We start from the raw sequence: 16,629 nt of genomic DNA, 5'->3' as shown, positions 1-16,629 counted from the left end.
CGCTGACTTTATACCTTTCTCTTCTTCTTCCAATTCAAGTGTATAAAGTCAGCGACCCCTCCCCCCGCCCAAGACTCACCTATAGGAGGCAGTCTCAGGGTGCCTATAGGAGGCAGTCTCACCTATAGGAGGCAGTCTTAGGGAGTGCATAGGAGGCAGTCTTAGGGTGATCTGCTCTTGAGGAGTCTTTCAGAAGGTTGACAGGATTTGGCCACACATAACTATTCAGGTGTGATGGAGAAAAATAGGGTGACCACCCAATCTATTGAGGTCTAAGGGGTCTCCAGGTTTTCACTTCTCAGTACTTACACCTCGTCCTGTCCTCAGGGTTCCAGCACAAAGAAAGCCAGTATTCGAGCCCACAGTAGATCAGTGTAGGAACGGCTCAGGATTATACCAAGACATTTCTAAAACTTGACATGTCTTTGCTTTTGTAAAAGATTACTTTTGCAACAGCTGTGTATAAAAGCGTTTATTTTCAGCCCCTCTGCTAGGGCTGGGACTTGATGTAACGCCAGTAATTGCTGACTCTACGATGCACAACTCTGAAATCGGGTTCCGTCTTATGATCAATGCATCTTATATTTGATGAAGTAGGAGATGATCCTCACTGAAGGTCTACTCCGTGGCAGCTCTGGGCTTGATACTTCATGCACATTTTCTTACCTGCCCTCACACTTATGCCATGAAGCAAGTACCATTGCCATTTTAAGATGAGAAACAGAGGTTCGGCATTTCTAAGTGAGCAAATTGCAACGGCTTGCTGCAATATGGCAGGAACATACGATTACATAGACCATGCTCCCCACGATACCCCATTTCATTGATTGTTTTGCTACTCTGTGCTACATGTTTATGAATATAAACTTATTTAAGCAAAGATGAGCCAGCAGACTCAGAATAACAAGCAATATAATAACTGACACCTACAAACATGTATTGAGTGTTTATTATGGCCAGCTACTGTGCTAGGACACATTTCATTTCATTGTGACTTGTGAATGACTATTATAAGTGTCACTATAAAGGTGAAGAACTTGAGGCTTAGGTTCGAGTTGAAGTCGTTATCCTGGGTCCTATAGAAGTGGTGAAGGTGGGACTCAAACACCTGCTGTCTGACACCTAAGCCTGGCTCTTTGTCATATGACCCAGCGCCGGGCACAAACTGGAAACTTGAGCCCTCAGAACACGGGATGGGCCACAAGATAAGGAATGAGGTAGATGGGCCAGATGATGAAAGGAAGGAGAATGACTGGCCAAGATAAGTCAGATATGGTTCTGGGAGATTCTGAAAGTGGGGGAATTAGGGGTGCTTATAATAAGGCCACTGGATGAAGCCAGTGAGAAAGGACCTATGTCCTCAGTATGGCGGCAGCTTTCTAGAAGAGCACAGGAGCAGAAACATTCGGGAAATGAGAGGGGCAGGCAGGATTTGTGGGTTGCAAGGCAAAGGGCAACGCAGACTGGAAAGGCCAGAGCTCAGGCAACTGGAAGCATTTCTAGGCCTGAAGTGATCCTTATGCTATAAGCCTGATCCCGCGGGACCCCTCTTAGAGGTGCCCGTGTATTCATACTGTGGGGAAGGGGGAAGGGCAGCATACCTCCCTCACCAACCCTGTGAGGAAGACTCTGCATCTTTCCTCACTTACAAGATGAGAAAAAGGTCCAGAGAAATGAAATAATTTGCCAAACATCACAGAGACATGAGGCATACGGCCAGGATTCTGTCTGACTCTAAAAACCTAAACTAATTTCTGGCGACAGAGATCGTAAGAGTGGTTGCCTCTGATGGTGGGGGGATTGACTAGAAAGAGGCACGAGGGAACTTTCTGGAGTGCTGGAAATGTTCTGTGTTCTGAAGGTAGTTACACAGGTGTGTACATTTGACAAAATTTATCAAACTATACACTTGAAAGCTGTCTATTTGGTTGTATGACCATTATGATTAAATTGAACACAATTTTATAAAGCTCTTGAGCTTCCTTCCCTAACTCACGCATTCTCATTAGGGGTGACGTAGCTCCCAAAGGGGAAAAACTGCCCCAAAGGGGAGTGTGAAAAAATCTTTCTCTTTTTATGTATAAAGCATACACACACACATACATACACGACAGAGTATATAAACAGGAATACAGTGTATCTGTGTTGTCCAAATTTCGTGGGAGGGATGATTGGGGGAAAAATGTCTTAAAAGGGCTTCTTAAGGGAAAGATAATAACAAATAAGTTAAGAAACACTCTGCCCTAACTCATTGCTACCCCTGCTTCCAAAATTCTCTTCACACTGCAGTCTAGTCATGGCTTCCATTCTTGTCCAAGGAACCATGGTCCTTTCTGCGTTTCTTCTATATGGAACAAACCCTTTGTGCGTGTGTGGATGTAACTACACACGTGAACACATATGTGTGCATAATGCACACACACACACATTCACTAAGTGTACAGACACACTCAGGCTCAGTTGACTTCTATCCATTCTTTAGATCTCAGCTCAAGCATTTTTCCTGGGGAAAGTGTTCCCTGTCATTTCTTCCCACCATCCTACAAAAATTAGAAACTCCAGGGCGCCTGGCTGGCTCAGTTGGTTAAGCGACTGCCTTCGGCTCAGGTCATGATCCTGGAGTCCTGGGATCGAGTCCCGCATCGGGCTCCCTGCTCGGCGGGGAGCCTGCTTCTCCCTCTGACCCTCCCTCCTCTCATGTGCTCTCTGTCTCTCTCATTCTCTCTGTCTCAAATAAATAAATAAAATCTTTAAAAAAAAAAAAAAAAAATTAGAAACTCCAGTGCTTTTCTTCATAGCTCTCATCTGTTTATAATTATATATTTAAGAGTGGAATTACTTGACTAATGTCTCTCTCCTCTAGACTGAAAATCCTATGAAGGCCAAACATAGTGTCTGGTGTACAGCAGATGGTCAATACCAACTGAACAAAGAACTGTGCGGAGTTGCCCTGTCTTCTGGGAGGCTGTCAGAGCCTGACGTGAAGACCACTCCCTGCTAAGGAAGGGCACAGAACAGCTAAGGGGTCTGAGCTGAGGCCCTGAGAGGTGGCTTCTTGTGCAGGCAGGCACCCGCAGGCAAAGTGGTCATTTCTCCCCACACCCTAGTCACACCTAATGATGAGCAAAGGGACACTAACCCTACTGCTTTCTGTCAACTAAGGGACAATATGGCATGGTACATAAGACATCACTTTTCATTCCCACACATGATTTTCCTGAACTCAACTGGAAAAAACCACCTTTAATACAGTTAACAGAATGTATTTTTTTCATCTGTGTTGACCATCACCCCACAATTTGCTACTTGAATGCCCGAACTGTCTTGGCTAAATTAATTAGGAACTTCAGATGGTTTGCCCAACCTGGCCTCTCTTGGCTCAGAAGGAAAAGTCCATGAGAGATACAGGTTTGTTGCTATGAGGAAGAAAGTCCAAAAAGCAGGATTTTTACTTTTTTCTTCCATATAAGAAGTAGGAGTTTTTGAAAGGTGTAAAAAAAGAACACAATGACCACTCATGCCTTACTCTGACTCAGATAGTTCTGTTTCTATATAAACAAACAAAGAAACAAACAAAGAGAAAAGAGGCCCCATAAGTCCACATCCATCAATTCATCACAGCAGGAAACAAGAGAAGAAGCCAGGAGTCTTGAAATCCCTCCCGATTGTTGGCATGGGTTGCATGAAAACTTGAATACTGTTTCTCACAGGACTTAATTATTCCCACCAGAAAAAAAGAAACTTTCCAGAAAAGAGCAAGGATATCTTTTGTTCCTTATTTGTAAATACGGCTCAAATTTCATCACAGTGTGAAGGCTGAATGGTTTGCCCTGACAAGTATTTGATTAAATTAACGCAAGTAAATATTCTGCATCTTTCACTTGGGTGACCCTGTAAGATCTAGCACTGATCCAAGTGAGAGGTTGGTGCCAAGAATAAAAATTATTTATTTGATCTTCAAGCCAACACAGGTGAACATGTGACTGCCCTAACAATTCATTTGGAATGAAATACAAATTCTTCCCACAAGAGACATCAAAGGTCATGTATCCATGAGCAATTTGCAGGAGTTCAAGGTTTTATTAGGATATACCGTCTATTGGGCTCTGCCTCGTGGGTTTGTATTTTATGAAATAATGCAGTAGGAAGCATCTAGTAGGGCTTTGTGGCAGAGAGACCAGGTTTGAATTTAGTTCTGACATTTATAGACTGGGTGACTTTGGGAAAGAGATTAACTGGGCCTCAGTTTCCTCATTCGCAAAGCTGGAAGAACATTTCCCTCCCACCTTCAAAAGTTGTAAGAACAATAAAATAGAGAATGCATATGACATGTGTGGGAACACAATGCAGGTGCTCAATGGGTGAATTCCTCAGCCTTTCTATGGAAGCACAGATTTTTTCCAGCACTTACTAAATGCCAGGAATTGTGCTAAGTGCTGGGAATATAGTAGTTAAGACAGATTTACATTTATGGAGCTACTAGAGACAGATAGATAATAAACATACAAGTATCACCATCAGATTCTGATAAATACTATGTCTTGAAAACCTAAGACAGGGTAGTAATGAGAAAGAGTAACTGAAGGAAGATAAAGAATATCACAGGGTATTTAAGGAAGCTACTCTGAAAAACTGACCTTTAATCTGAGACTTGAATGACAACAGTAGAGCCAGTCATCCAGCCTTAGGCAGGAAAACTTGGTATTTGGGAGCGATAGACGCAAGGCCAACGAAGCCTTATATAAGCAAAACAGGGTAGGAAATAATGTTATTCTCAGCAGGGTCCAGATCATGGACACTGTAGTCCCTGGGAAGGCATCTGGACCTTATCCTCATTGTAATGGGGAGCCATCAGAGGATCTTAAGTGCCAGAGTCACTTGATTAGATTTATTTGAAGGCAGACATAGATACAAGCATGACGTATTTGTGAAATGTAAAAATTCTGCCCTGTCTACACTGGAGGACAGATACTAGAGGATCATGTGTTATGATAGACAATGTAGTCCAGAAATGGGATTCAACTTGATGTGATTAAAAAAAAAAAAAAAAAAGGATGTCATTCAAGGTTGTGACGTGAAGCCATGTTTAAGTGGTCATTAGATGGCAGCCTGCAGTCTTGCTGAAGAAACTTTATTTCTTTTCAAAGTAGAAGAAAAGAGGGGAGAAAAAGAATTATTCCTCCTGGAACAGTTTCTTCCTCTAGGATTTCGGTATTCATATGCTGGTATTAAATGGCCTTATGGGCTCCATAGCTCAGGGGTTAGAGCACTGGTCTTGTAAATGGCCTCATGTACAGAAAGGGCCTAGTATGGTGCAGCGTCAGGCATACAGCACTCAGTAAATTAGAGTTCCTTCTCTTCTTTTCTCCTTCCCACTCTTTGCCTTGAAATGAACCATAGTTTACTGCTATGGAATTCCTAAATGATGTGTGAAGAGTTCCCAAAGAGAAAATGTAGCAAACAACCTCTTCTAGTTGAAAATGCACTGAATGCTGAATGGTTGACTAAGCTTTTGATGATTCCCGTATTTCATGGTCCATTCTAGAGTTGTAATGCCCAGTGAAAGGCCCTCTAAGTCAGAGGTTTGCAGGTTTCATTTTTTTAAGCAAAAGAACAATCAAAAGAAAAACAGCTCCAAATTCAAAGACGCTAGATCAAGTGAGAATTTTAATGACTCTACAGCTGTTGTTTTGTAGGCACAGGAGCGAGGAGGGGGTCCTATAAGACAAAACAGCAAACTTCTTAGAAAAGATGCAACTAGGTGAGCCTGGGGGACTCAGTCGTTAAGCGTCTGCCTTCAGCTCAGGTCCTGATCCCAGGGTCCTGGGATCTAGCCCTGCATCGGGCTCCCTGCTCAGCGGGAAGCCTGCTTCTCCCTCTCCCACTCCCCCTGCTTGTGTTCCCTCTCTTGCTGTCTCTCTGTCAAAAAATAAATTAAAAAAAAAAAATCTTAAAGAAAAGATGCAACTAATTGTTCTCTTTTTTTTATGAGTGTCTTGGTTCAGACAAAACTAAAAATAAGGTTATAGTTTGGGGCCTCTTGCAACATCCGTTTCCTTTTAGGTCTCTGGGAACAAATATTTTCCTACTGCATGGAGAGCAAGTCATCAGAAGGGAAGGGGAGAAACAGACTAAAGACAAACTTTACAAACAAGCTTGAGATCACATAAAACTCTAATAATTGATCAAAACATCTAAAACTCAATTCCACTTACAACGGAGGTCAGGTTGACCCCCACCCCCACCGCACGCTCTACACATTTATATGCTCCCGGCCCTGCCTCTCAGCAATCCCACCCTGCAGCCCAGTCCTGATCCAGCCCCACCTGCCTCAGTCAGCGGTACAGAGAGACAGGCATGAGAGCTGTGGGGCCATGGGGCTAGGTGGCCCAGGCACAAAGGTCTCAGATGTCTCTACTCCAATCTAGAATTCTCCCCACTTATCACTTATCCCTTATCACTCTCCCAAAGGACACATATTCTCTGAAGTTCTTCCAGACGTTCTGGAGAAGTAAATGTTAATACAAATATGAAGGTCTCCTCTCATGATGGATTAAGGATGTCATTTAAACCAGGCAAGGAGCTCTCCTTTGGGTCTGGGAAGGTCTAGACGTGTTAACCAGTGAAAGTGGCCCTCAGTTTCTTCAGTCTGGGGTCTCTCCTGTCCACATGCTTGTGGCCCACATCTTAAAACTTTCCGATCCCCATAGAAAGGTGAAATAAGAGAGAGAAATGGTACCTATGAGAAACTTAGCTACAAGATGATCTCCGTTTTAGCAAGTAAAGTAGTGAAATTCAGCAGCCACAGTCACAAAGGCTCAGGCACAAGGCTGTGTCCACATCAGAAAGCAGGAGAAAACCAGGACCTTGACTTGAGGGATGAGCCTGGGGTTCCACAGAGACAGTGACCCTGAAGACAAAGTGAGGCACTTTACACCATCCTGAGTCCGCTCCTGCCAGTCACAGGTGCTAAAAGGAGGCTTCTGGCCAGAATTTTGGATCCTTTCTACCACCCAGACCAAGCAGGTCAATCATTGCCCAGGTCAGTGGATAAGCTCCCACGGGGTGGTGTTCCTGGTCCCACCTTCCCAGAGCTCGGCACAACCAGATACACTTCCCTGTAGTTTTCCGGGACAAGGGCAAAGGGCAACAGCAATGTGACAGGTCAGCGGAAACAAGCCTATAGGACTGGATTATACAAATGGATTTTTATGTAAGTGGAGTTATTCCAGGGCAAGTAAATACGGTAAAATAGGAAACAATTCAGTGTTTTCTGTGAGAAAATAATGTGCTAAGTAATTTATTTATTTATTTATTTTAAAGATTTTTATTTATTTATTTATTTGACAGAGAGAGGCAGAGAGAGGGAACACAAGCAGGGGGAGTAGGAGAGGGAGAAGCAGGCTTCCCGCCAAACAGGAACTCAATGTGGGGCTCGATGTGGGCCGCCCCTTAAGTAATTTAAATGAATATACACAGTTAAATTATATGGAAGGGTATGGTATTCTCTGTCTTTTGCATTCAACCAGCAATACAATTCAAAAATATATCTCTATATATTCATCCCAATATAGACTTTGACCAAAAGCAGCTTCTTTGAACAGTTTTTGTTTTGCTTTTTTTTTTGGTTTTTTTGTTTTTTTTTAAGAGAGAGAGAGCCAGGGGCGAGGGGCAGAGGGAAAATGAGAGAAAGAATCTTAAGCAAGCTCTGTGCTCAGCGCAGAGCTCGATGTGGGGCTTGATCTCAGGACCTGAGCCGAAATCAAGAGTCGGACGTTTAACTGATTGAGCCACCCAGGTGCCCCTCTTTGAACAGTTTTAATGCTATATCTTAACAATCATAAGATTTCATTTGAGTGTTTCTATTAAATGATAAAAAGCTGTATTAGACAATTTAAACAAGTTTTTTGCCTGCTGGACTTGACAGAATTTTTAATATGCTAACGCGCTTTGTGAATTTCTGACAGGGTGCTAAAGTGCACAGTAGTTTGAAATAGTTTTGATTACAGGGGCACCTGGTGGGGGGGCTCAGTCAGTTAAATGTCCAACTCTTGATTTTAGCTCAGGTCATGATTTCAGGGTTGTGAGATGGAGCCTCCGTGCTGGGGGTGGAGCCTGCTTAAGATTCTCTCTCTCTCCCTCTGCCCCTGCTTCCCACAGCTCGTGGGCACACACGTACACAATCTCTCTCTTTAAATCAATCAATCAATCAATCAATCAAAGTTTTGATCACAGAACCTCAGGTCAGGATATTTTGCTGGACCAGAGAGCTGTATAATACAACTTTGGAAATGCTACGCTAATAAATTCTGTACCTTTCTAAAATATATGAAAACCATTGCACACCCCTTGAGAAACTGATAATATAAACCATATGAAATAGTAGCTTATGAAATTGAAAAAATATATCAGGTTACCCACCTATCAGAGTATCTACATTAAGGAGTTAATTAACTGATCGATTGACAATGCCTAGAACAGTTATTCATGTTAATTGATAAAGACAGACTAAAATCAATTACGTGGCCAAGCACAACAAGGTCTTTAGCTGCAGTGTAAATCCATTGCTTTCCCCAAAGCAAACAATGCTTTAAGTCAAAGCCCCATGTGAGTGAGTGCATGCTCTGCCAAAAATAATTTATACTAGGTGCTTTGCTGTGGAAATAAAATATAAAACTCTTCCCCCAGCCAAGAGTTCCATTAGAAAATGACAAATTCAGCCTTGGCACAGATACAAATGCTCGCCCTTCATGCTCCTCGCCAACTTTCCTGCTCCGAGGTCCTTTGGTGCTGTGCCCGCTGCAGAACGAGGAGGGAGGAAGGGCCTATCACACAGACGGCCCTGGCCAACAAGGCTTCTGCAACTTGTCCAGAGCACAGGACCTGGTGAGCCCCTGAAGGAGGTGTTCAAATCAGGGCGCAGAGTCAACCCCTAATCCTGCAGCACCGATCACTCAGGCTGCCTGTAATCTGTGCTCCGTGCACCCTGGAGCTGGTCTCTGCTGCCCAGCTTTCTTTTCCAGTGGGAACATCAGCGCCAGAGGGTAAGTGCTGGACATCAGAGCTGTGAACATCCAAATCATGCCTATTGCTTTCCTGGTTTACTGGTCCAGGAAAAGGACTGATGATGGGAGAGGATGAGAGTATCGAAGAAATAAGCAGAGGAATGCTCTGTGGCTTTCAAGCCTTCTGCATCCTTCCATGGGCCCAGATAATCAAGACCTGAGTGTCCTTTGTGGAATGTTTTACAGATGACAGAAGAAAACTGGGCTAGGTAAAGGTGTTTTTGGTTTTTTTTTTTTAAGATTTTATTTATTTGAGAGAGAGAGAGTGAGGGCGAGGGTGAGGGAGAGAGAATCTGAAGCAGACTCTGCACTGAGCACAGAGCCTGACATGGGGCTCGATCCCACAACCATGAGATCATGACCTGAGCCAAAACCAAGAGTTGGACGCTCAACTGGCTGAGCCACCCAGACACCCCAGGTTAAGGTGTTTTGAAGCAGAAAACCATGCTCTCACATCCTCTTACATGATATTTCTGTATAAATAAAAACAATGTGACAGGTGGCGACTACCCTTACCCTGGTGAGCACTGAGTAATCTATAGAATTGTCAAATCAATATGCTATACACCTGGAACTAATATAACATTGTATGTTAATTATACTTCAATTTAAAAAGCTTAAAGAAACCAATGTATAGATATATATACATACATACATATGTATGTGTGTATATGTGAATACATAATATAAGGAGTCTGGAAGAATATAAATCAAAACGTAAACAGGACTACGCTTTATTGTATGTCAATCATACCCCAATAAAGCTGCTTAAAGTTAATGTTAATAGTGGTTATCTCTGAGTTACAAAATATTACAGGCAATTATCATTATTTTTCCTGCTGGTCTGTATTTTCTACATTTTCTTGACTCTATATGCGTTACTTTAGTACCAAAAAATATCTAAAAGTTATTTTCAAAAATATTCCATGATTCATTCAACTTGTTTGATGTCTGTGTCATTCTTTGCACATTATATAAAATGTTTCTACATACTTAATCCATAAAACAACAGAAGGAAATATGATTATTATTTGAAAGAGGACGAAACAGCCTCTGAGATAGTTACAGGACTCGTTCAAAGTCAAAGAGCTAGAAATTAGCAGAACCAAAATGGGAATCCAGATCTCCTCTTCCAAATCCCATGACTTCTGTTTTCTTTAGCTCACTGCTGCCTCACATGGTCTAAGCATGCTCCCTGGCTGCATAAATCCCCCCGGAATACACTTTGTATAGAACCGAAGCTCTAGAGTTATATAAGACTTGAGCAAAAAAGCAACTATTTTATGTTCAAACTCAGTATCCGTTAAAGGGGAGAGATGAGAAAAACTCAAGGGAGGGCTGGAGACCAATGAGGCCCTGTCAGAGTGACAGGAAACCTTTTTCTCCCTGTTCGCTGCATCACACACTCTTGGCTTCACTTCAACCCTCTTCAGAAAGGGGAAAGGAAACTTGACCCAAATGAGACCAAACCACTCGGGGGGAGAAAGTACAGATGGCACAAACAATGAAAGGAGGCTAGAGGTATTCAGACATTGCCCAGTTGGAGGTACCTTCATTCCTGCTGCTGCAGCCGGGCCACTGGGGTCCACGGCCTGGATGTGGCACGGCTTGCTTCCCCGTACCACAAAGCCCCAGCCAACAGCATCACCGACGATCTGGAGAGGAAAAGCACAATTATTAATCAGCAGACGGTCTCTGGCAATTTGCCTGTCCTTCCAAGAGAAAGAAAACCAGCCCCGGATTAAGTGTGTGCCCTGACATATCTCTTCTCTGCTCCATCTGAACCTTGTTGGGAGAACAGAACACTTTGCTTCTATCACAAACACAGGCGTATCGATGCAGAAAAGGGGGTCAAGCAATACCTGTTTGGCAGAAATAAGCTTGTTCTTTGAGGGCATACTCAATACATAACTGGCAGATTGCTTCTTTCTTAGGCTGCTATGCAATGTAATATCAGACTCCAGTGGAAAATTTAGAAGATCGTGAAAACATGGTTGAAATTTCTCTCCAGACCCAATTTCTGTTCCAAGTTTATTCTTTTTCCCCTGGATCCAAATGATACTTTCTTGGTGACCTTGCTACATCCTTGAAGTCCAAAGGAACAATTTAAATTACTAACAGTGGGAAATTTATGAGAGTTTTGGCTTTCTTGAAACACAATTTTCTCTACCAAGAAAAGTAAGTGAATGAGTACATAAAGTTCACAATTTACGAGTAGGTGCTGTTCCAAAAGCGGTTTGAAACCGGAGGGTGCCTTTTCCTATAGAATCATTAGAAGGGGCAGTTACATTCCCTGGGCAGCTCCCAGACACGTCTTTAATACGTACCCTAACTGAAAGGCAGAAGACACACACTCACAATTACTAGCAATGCTGGCATTTACATTTAAAACCAAAAAGAAACCAAAAAACTTACAAACATAATCAACTGTTTCTCGAATGCTTGAGACTGAGGCAAGGCAGGAAAGAAAATGCAATTTTTGTGAACATTCTCAAACAGATGTTTAGGCCCTTCATTGGCTTTAGGCTTTGCTAGTATTACTAGTTTCTTATACCTAATTTCACTTCCAAAAGTATAGTTTACCTTTTCCCCGGATACAGACATATTTCCAGGGCTTTTTTCATATTGACTGGCTATGACTGGGCCCATCTTTATTTTAACTCCTCAGTGCCCAGAATGTGAAGCAGTCCTTGACAAATATTTGCAGCCTGAATAGGTGTGGAAAGATTTTTCTTTTTTTGTCCCTGAGGTAATAAAACAAAAGTTAGGAGATTTTTTTAAAGATTTTATTTATTTATTTGAGACACAGCGCAAGCACGAGCATGAGCAGGGGGAGAGGTAGATGGAGAAAGGGAGAAGCAGACTCTCTGCTGAGCAGGGAGCCCGATGTGGGATTCCAGGCCCCTGGGATCATGAGCTGAGTGGAAGGCAGACTGACTCTTAACCAACTGAGCCACCTAGGCGCCCCCAAAAGTTAGAAGACTGAAGTAAGAGGAGAAGTGCTTTCAAGAGCACATTGATGTGGTTTTGTGCAGAGACTGAGAGAAAGAGGTGGGAGATGGAGAGTGGGTGAGGTGCTGTCAATCAGAGCACTTGGATTCTGTCTGAAGAAAGCCTGCGGGGCTGGTAGTTCTAGAAGGAAGGCTGGAGGACCTCCAAGAAGGGGCAGGTGGCTAGGAGGTGCTCATAGGTACGCAGTGCTCCAAAATCCAGTGCTTGTATAACTCAAGACATGCTCAGCATTGTCAAAAGCACCATTCCTTACGGTAGAACAGATTATCCCATAGTTTTCTTTTTTCCCCTAAAGACTCCTCTAATGTCTTAAATGGTTTTGGGGATTAACCGTAACACAGAAAGAATTATTGGCATTATTTGCCCTGCCATTTGCCTTAAAGTCTGTAATTATATCAGACTAAGTATATAGTGGAAATCTTTTCTTAAGGGCACATCAAAAGGAGCTTAAAATGCTGTATTCATCATAAATCATGTCAAGTCCTAATGCATTTTAGTGTCCAAGGGTCAAGAAAATCTACTATTAGAATAATGCCAAAGACAAAAGGAAAATTAGAAGGTTTTTCAATTCTATCCCTAAGCTACACACTGGTACACTGACATGTTGACACGGCACAGAAAACGAGCCTGAAAAAACCCAAATGAGGAGCCTACCGTGAATGTCTTCCTTGCGTACGGAGCCCCGGGAGTCAGGAGTTCCTCAGAAGTTACGGGTCTCTTCAACACTGTAAGACAGATGCGAGGTCAAGGTGCAAACCCTTCTCATGTAGCGGATATATGCTGAATGCCTCATATATGACTGTCTGCGAACAAGCGTGGTGAAGATCCCTGCCTCACGGTGTATGGTCTAGCCAAACAGACGGAAAACATGAGTAGCCATGAATAACCCTAAGCCAACTTACAGAGCTATGGAAAGAAGAAGTGGCACAGGAGTGGGGTGACATTTTTCTATTAAGAAAAAGGTTTCTGGGCACCTGGGTGGCTCAGTCGTTAAGCGTCTGCCTTCGGCTCAGGTTATGATCCCAGGGTCCTGGGATCGAGTCCCACATCGGGCTCCCTGCTCTGCAGGAAGCCTGCTTCTCCCTCTCCCACTCCCCCTGCTTGTGTTCCTGCTCTCGCTATGTCTCTCTCTGTCAAATAAATAAATAAAATCTTTAAAAAAAAAAAAAAGAAAAAGAAAAAGTTTCTAGTGCTCACACTTCTTTCTTTTGAATCCTGATACGTATTCAACAGGACAAGGTTAAGAGAGAGACTTGACGCTAGAGGTCCGATAGCCATGTTTCAAGAGCTAACCCCTCACAACATACCGCACACATCCCACTCACAGAAACTTTACTTATTTCCTGACCAATACCCCAGACTGCATGGACACACTCACTGCCTTTTGCCCCGAGGAATGATGCTAGAGAAATGTTATGCATACTTAGCGTGTGCTAGGTGCTGTGCTAGGTGCTCCAAATACATTATCTCATTTAGTCATCACAAAAGCTATTTAGCTAGCTTCCTCATGGTCCCTATTTTATTAGTGAGAAACCAGAGGTTTAGAAAGTTAAATAGCTTTGTCCAAGGTCTCAGCCCTCATGGGTAGCAGAATTGGGATTCAAACTCAGCCATTGGATGCCCATGCCCATCAGCCACTGTGACATGGCTCGTCCCATGCTCTGCCCTCTCTGTGAGCAGAAGAATGGGCTCAAAATCTCCAGAAGGCAGTGGTGAGTTGTCCTAAGACATCGGTTCTTATCAGCTCGCTGCTGTGGCCCACCAAGATGGCGAAGCCAGCAGCCAATCCCTGACTTGCTGGCTGCCTAAAAACCTGACAGTACTGTAGTCCCTCCTTATCTGTAGGGGATACATTCCAAGACCCCTGGTGGATGCCTGAAGCCACAGATTGTACTGAGCCCTAGAGATACTATGTTTTTTCCTCGGCGTACATATCTAGGATCACGTTTAATGTAGAAATGAGTCACAGTAAGAGATTAACACCAATCACTAATAATAGAACAATTATAACAATACACTGTAATAAAAGTTATATGAAGTGGTCTCTCTCTCTCTCTCTCTCAAAATATCTTATTGTCCTGGACTCACCCTTCCTGTGATGATATGAAATGATAAAATGCCTCCACGATGAGACGAGGTTGAGGTGAATCACACAGGCCCTATGACAGAGCCTTAGGCTACGCTGACCTCCTGGCGCTATGTGGGAAGGAGGATTATCTGCTATCTGGTTGTGGTTGACCTGGGTAACTGACACCACAGAAAGGGGAGAGGGAGACCACTGTAAGGACCTTCTCCATTCATCCTGTGCTCACTAAGAACTAGAGAGGGGACTGCTACAGCCACCCAGAGGAGCCAGCAGATGGGGAGCCAGGGAGCCTCCTAACCCAATTAGACAGAGATCATGAACTTGGGTATCACAAAGAAACGTAAGGGGCCAAGGCCAAGCCCCTAACCTAGCAAAGTGCCAGGCTTCAATTCCCTTGGCTGACAGCATTCAGAGGTCAGGGGCCAGTCCTGGAACAAGGGTGCAACAGAAAAAGAAAAAGTGGTCCACCAGGAAACTTGGCCCTAACAGACCCCCTCTCCGTTAAAGGCAATGAAGTGTTTCTCCTTGAGATGACAGGCGGCTGGGATGATGACTTTTGCTTTTGGAAAGCTCACAAAAGAGAACATGAATTTACGTTCCCCCCAAAAGAGGGAGTAGATCGAATATCAAGAAAAGAACCTCTCAGATGAACAGGAGGTAAGAGAAGAAGTCCATGGTTGAGGACTGAGCCCTTTTAATTCCCTATCAGACAATTCCCCCCTCCCCCATAACCACTTCTGGGTGTATGAATTTGGATATAGAAAGCACATTGCACTGTAATATTTGACAACAATACTGACCACTTCTTTTAATACACATTCTCTTTCTTTTTATTGAGGTATAATTGACATATAAAATTATATTAGTGTCAGGTTACAGCACAATGATTCAATATATGTATATATTTTTGTGAAATGATCACCACAGTAAGTCCAGTTAACACCCTATTAACTCACAGTTACAACTTTTTTTCTTGTGATGAAAACTTTTAAGATTTATTTTCTTAGCAACTCTTAAATATACAATACAGTATTATTAACTATGGTGACCATGCTATATATTACACCCCCGGGACTTATTTATTTTATAATGGGAAATTTGTACTGTTTGACCATTTTCACCCGTTCCTCTGGCAACAACCAATCTGTTCCCCGTATATGTGAGTTTGTTTTTTTTTTCCCTTTTCATTCCACATATAAGTGAGACCACATATTTGTCTTTCTGTTTGACTTATTCCACATAGCATAATGCCCCCCCAAAATCCATCCACGTTGTTGCAAATGGAAGGATTTCCTTCTTTTTTTAAGGCTGAATGATATTCCATTGTGTATATATATCCCTCATCTTCTTTATCCATTCATCCATCCCTGGACCCTTAGGTTGTTTCCATGTCTCGGCCATTGTAAATAATGCTGTGACGAACATGAGGGTGTGGGTAACATTTCAAGCTTGCATTTTCCTACCGTTGAATAAATACCCAGAAGTGGAATTGCTGGATCATATGATACTTCTATTTTTAGTTTTTTGAGGACCCTCCCCATACTGTTTTCCACAGTGGCTGCACCAATTTACATTCCCACCAACAAGTGCACAAGGGTTTCTTTTTCTCCACAACCTCGCCGACACTTGTTATTTTTGGTCTTTTTGACAATAGCCATTCTAAACAGGTGAGAGATGATAGCTCATCATGGTTTTGAATCACACTGTACTATAATATTTGACCACCATACTAATAAAATAAAATGAATTATAAATTAAAATATTTATTATAATGCCATTTCTTTCTTCTGTTGAAAAATATAGAAATCTTGAAGCCCATGGAATTTTCCTTTAGCTTTCTCTTTTTGTGTCCTTCGAAAGTTATTTACTTATCACAAGGACACCAATCATGGTAATATCTGGTAGCTCTTTTTTTTTTTTTTGGCTGGCTTAGGGCATTATATCCAGATGTAAATATAATGATTAATTTTAAATGCCTTACTGTGAAGGTCTGCTTATCTGCTTGAGGAAAAAAAAAATCACACATGAGCTCACTGCACCCTGGGAACCCTCCCAAGAGTGAGGGAGAAGCTTGTCAGAATATGGGCAAAACGTAGGATTTATGAACCACGATTAAGACAATTGAGACGACCATAATTGAGACCCAAATAAGGCAACCTGACCTTTCTTTGCTGCCTGCTTATCAGCAAACTTTTCCCTTTGAGCCAAGGGGCGAGGAGAAAGAGGAAACAATGCAAATGTAGTTCATTTAAGTAATTAACACTTTGTTCTTACTCCACCATTGTATGCAATCGAAAGCAAGCAAAATGGCTTTAGCCTGACTGACCCTTTCCTGAAACTGAACTCTTTCTGCTTCTAACTTCAGGTTACACCTGCCAGATTTCGATCAGGGGCTTCAAAAAACCTGTTTCTAAGAATACAGTTCTCCTTTCTCATTGTACCTTATCGGCAGTGTTCTATTAATTG

General features: G+C 42.6%; 1 protein-coding gene across 2 annotated transcripts in view; it reads right to left on the bottom strand.

Moving 5' to 3' along the window:
• Positions 1-16,629, bottom strand: part of DEPTOR (DEP domain containing MTOR interacting protein) — a 122,271-nt gene that overhangs the window by 18,064 nt on the left and 87,578 nt on the right. For both annotated transcript variants that reach the window (XM_021688441.1, XM_021688442.1), the window contains 2 exons: positions 12,732-12,802; positions 10,616-10,720 (listed from right to left, as the gene is read on the bottom strand). In XM_021688441.1, the coding sequence (XP_021544116.1) occupies positions 10,616-10,720; positions 12,732-12,802 (176 nt within the window). The remainder of the gene's footprint in view (positions 1-10,615; positions 10,721-12,731; positions 12,803-16,629) is intronic.

The sequence above is a fragment of the Neomonachus schauinslandi genome, chromosome 4 (genome assembly GCF_002201575.2).
Source record: "Neomonachus schauinslandi chromosome 4, ASM220157v2, whole genome shotgun sequence".
Taxonomy (NCBI): Eukaryota; Metazoa; Chordata; class Mammalia; order Carnivora; family Phocidae; genus Neomonachus; species Neomonachus schauinslandi.
This window is presented reverse-complemented; position numbering and strand designations above follow the sequence as displayed.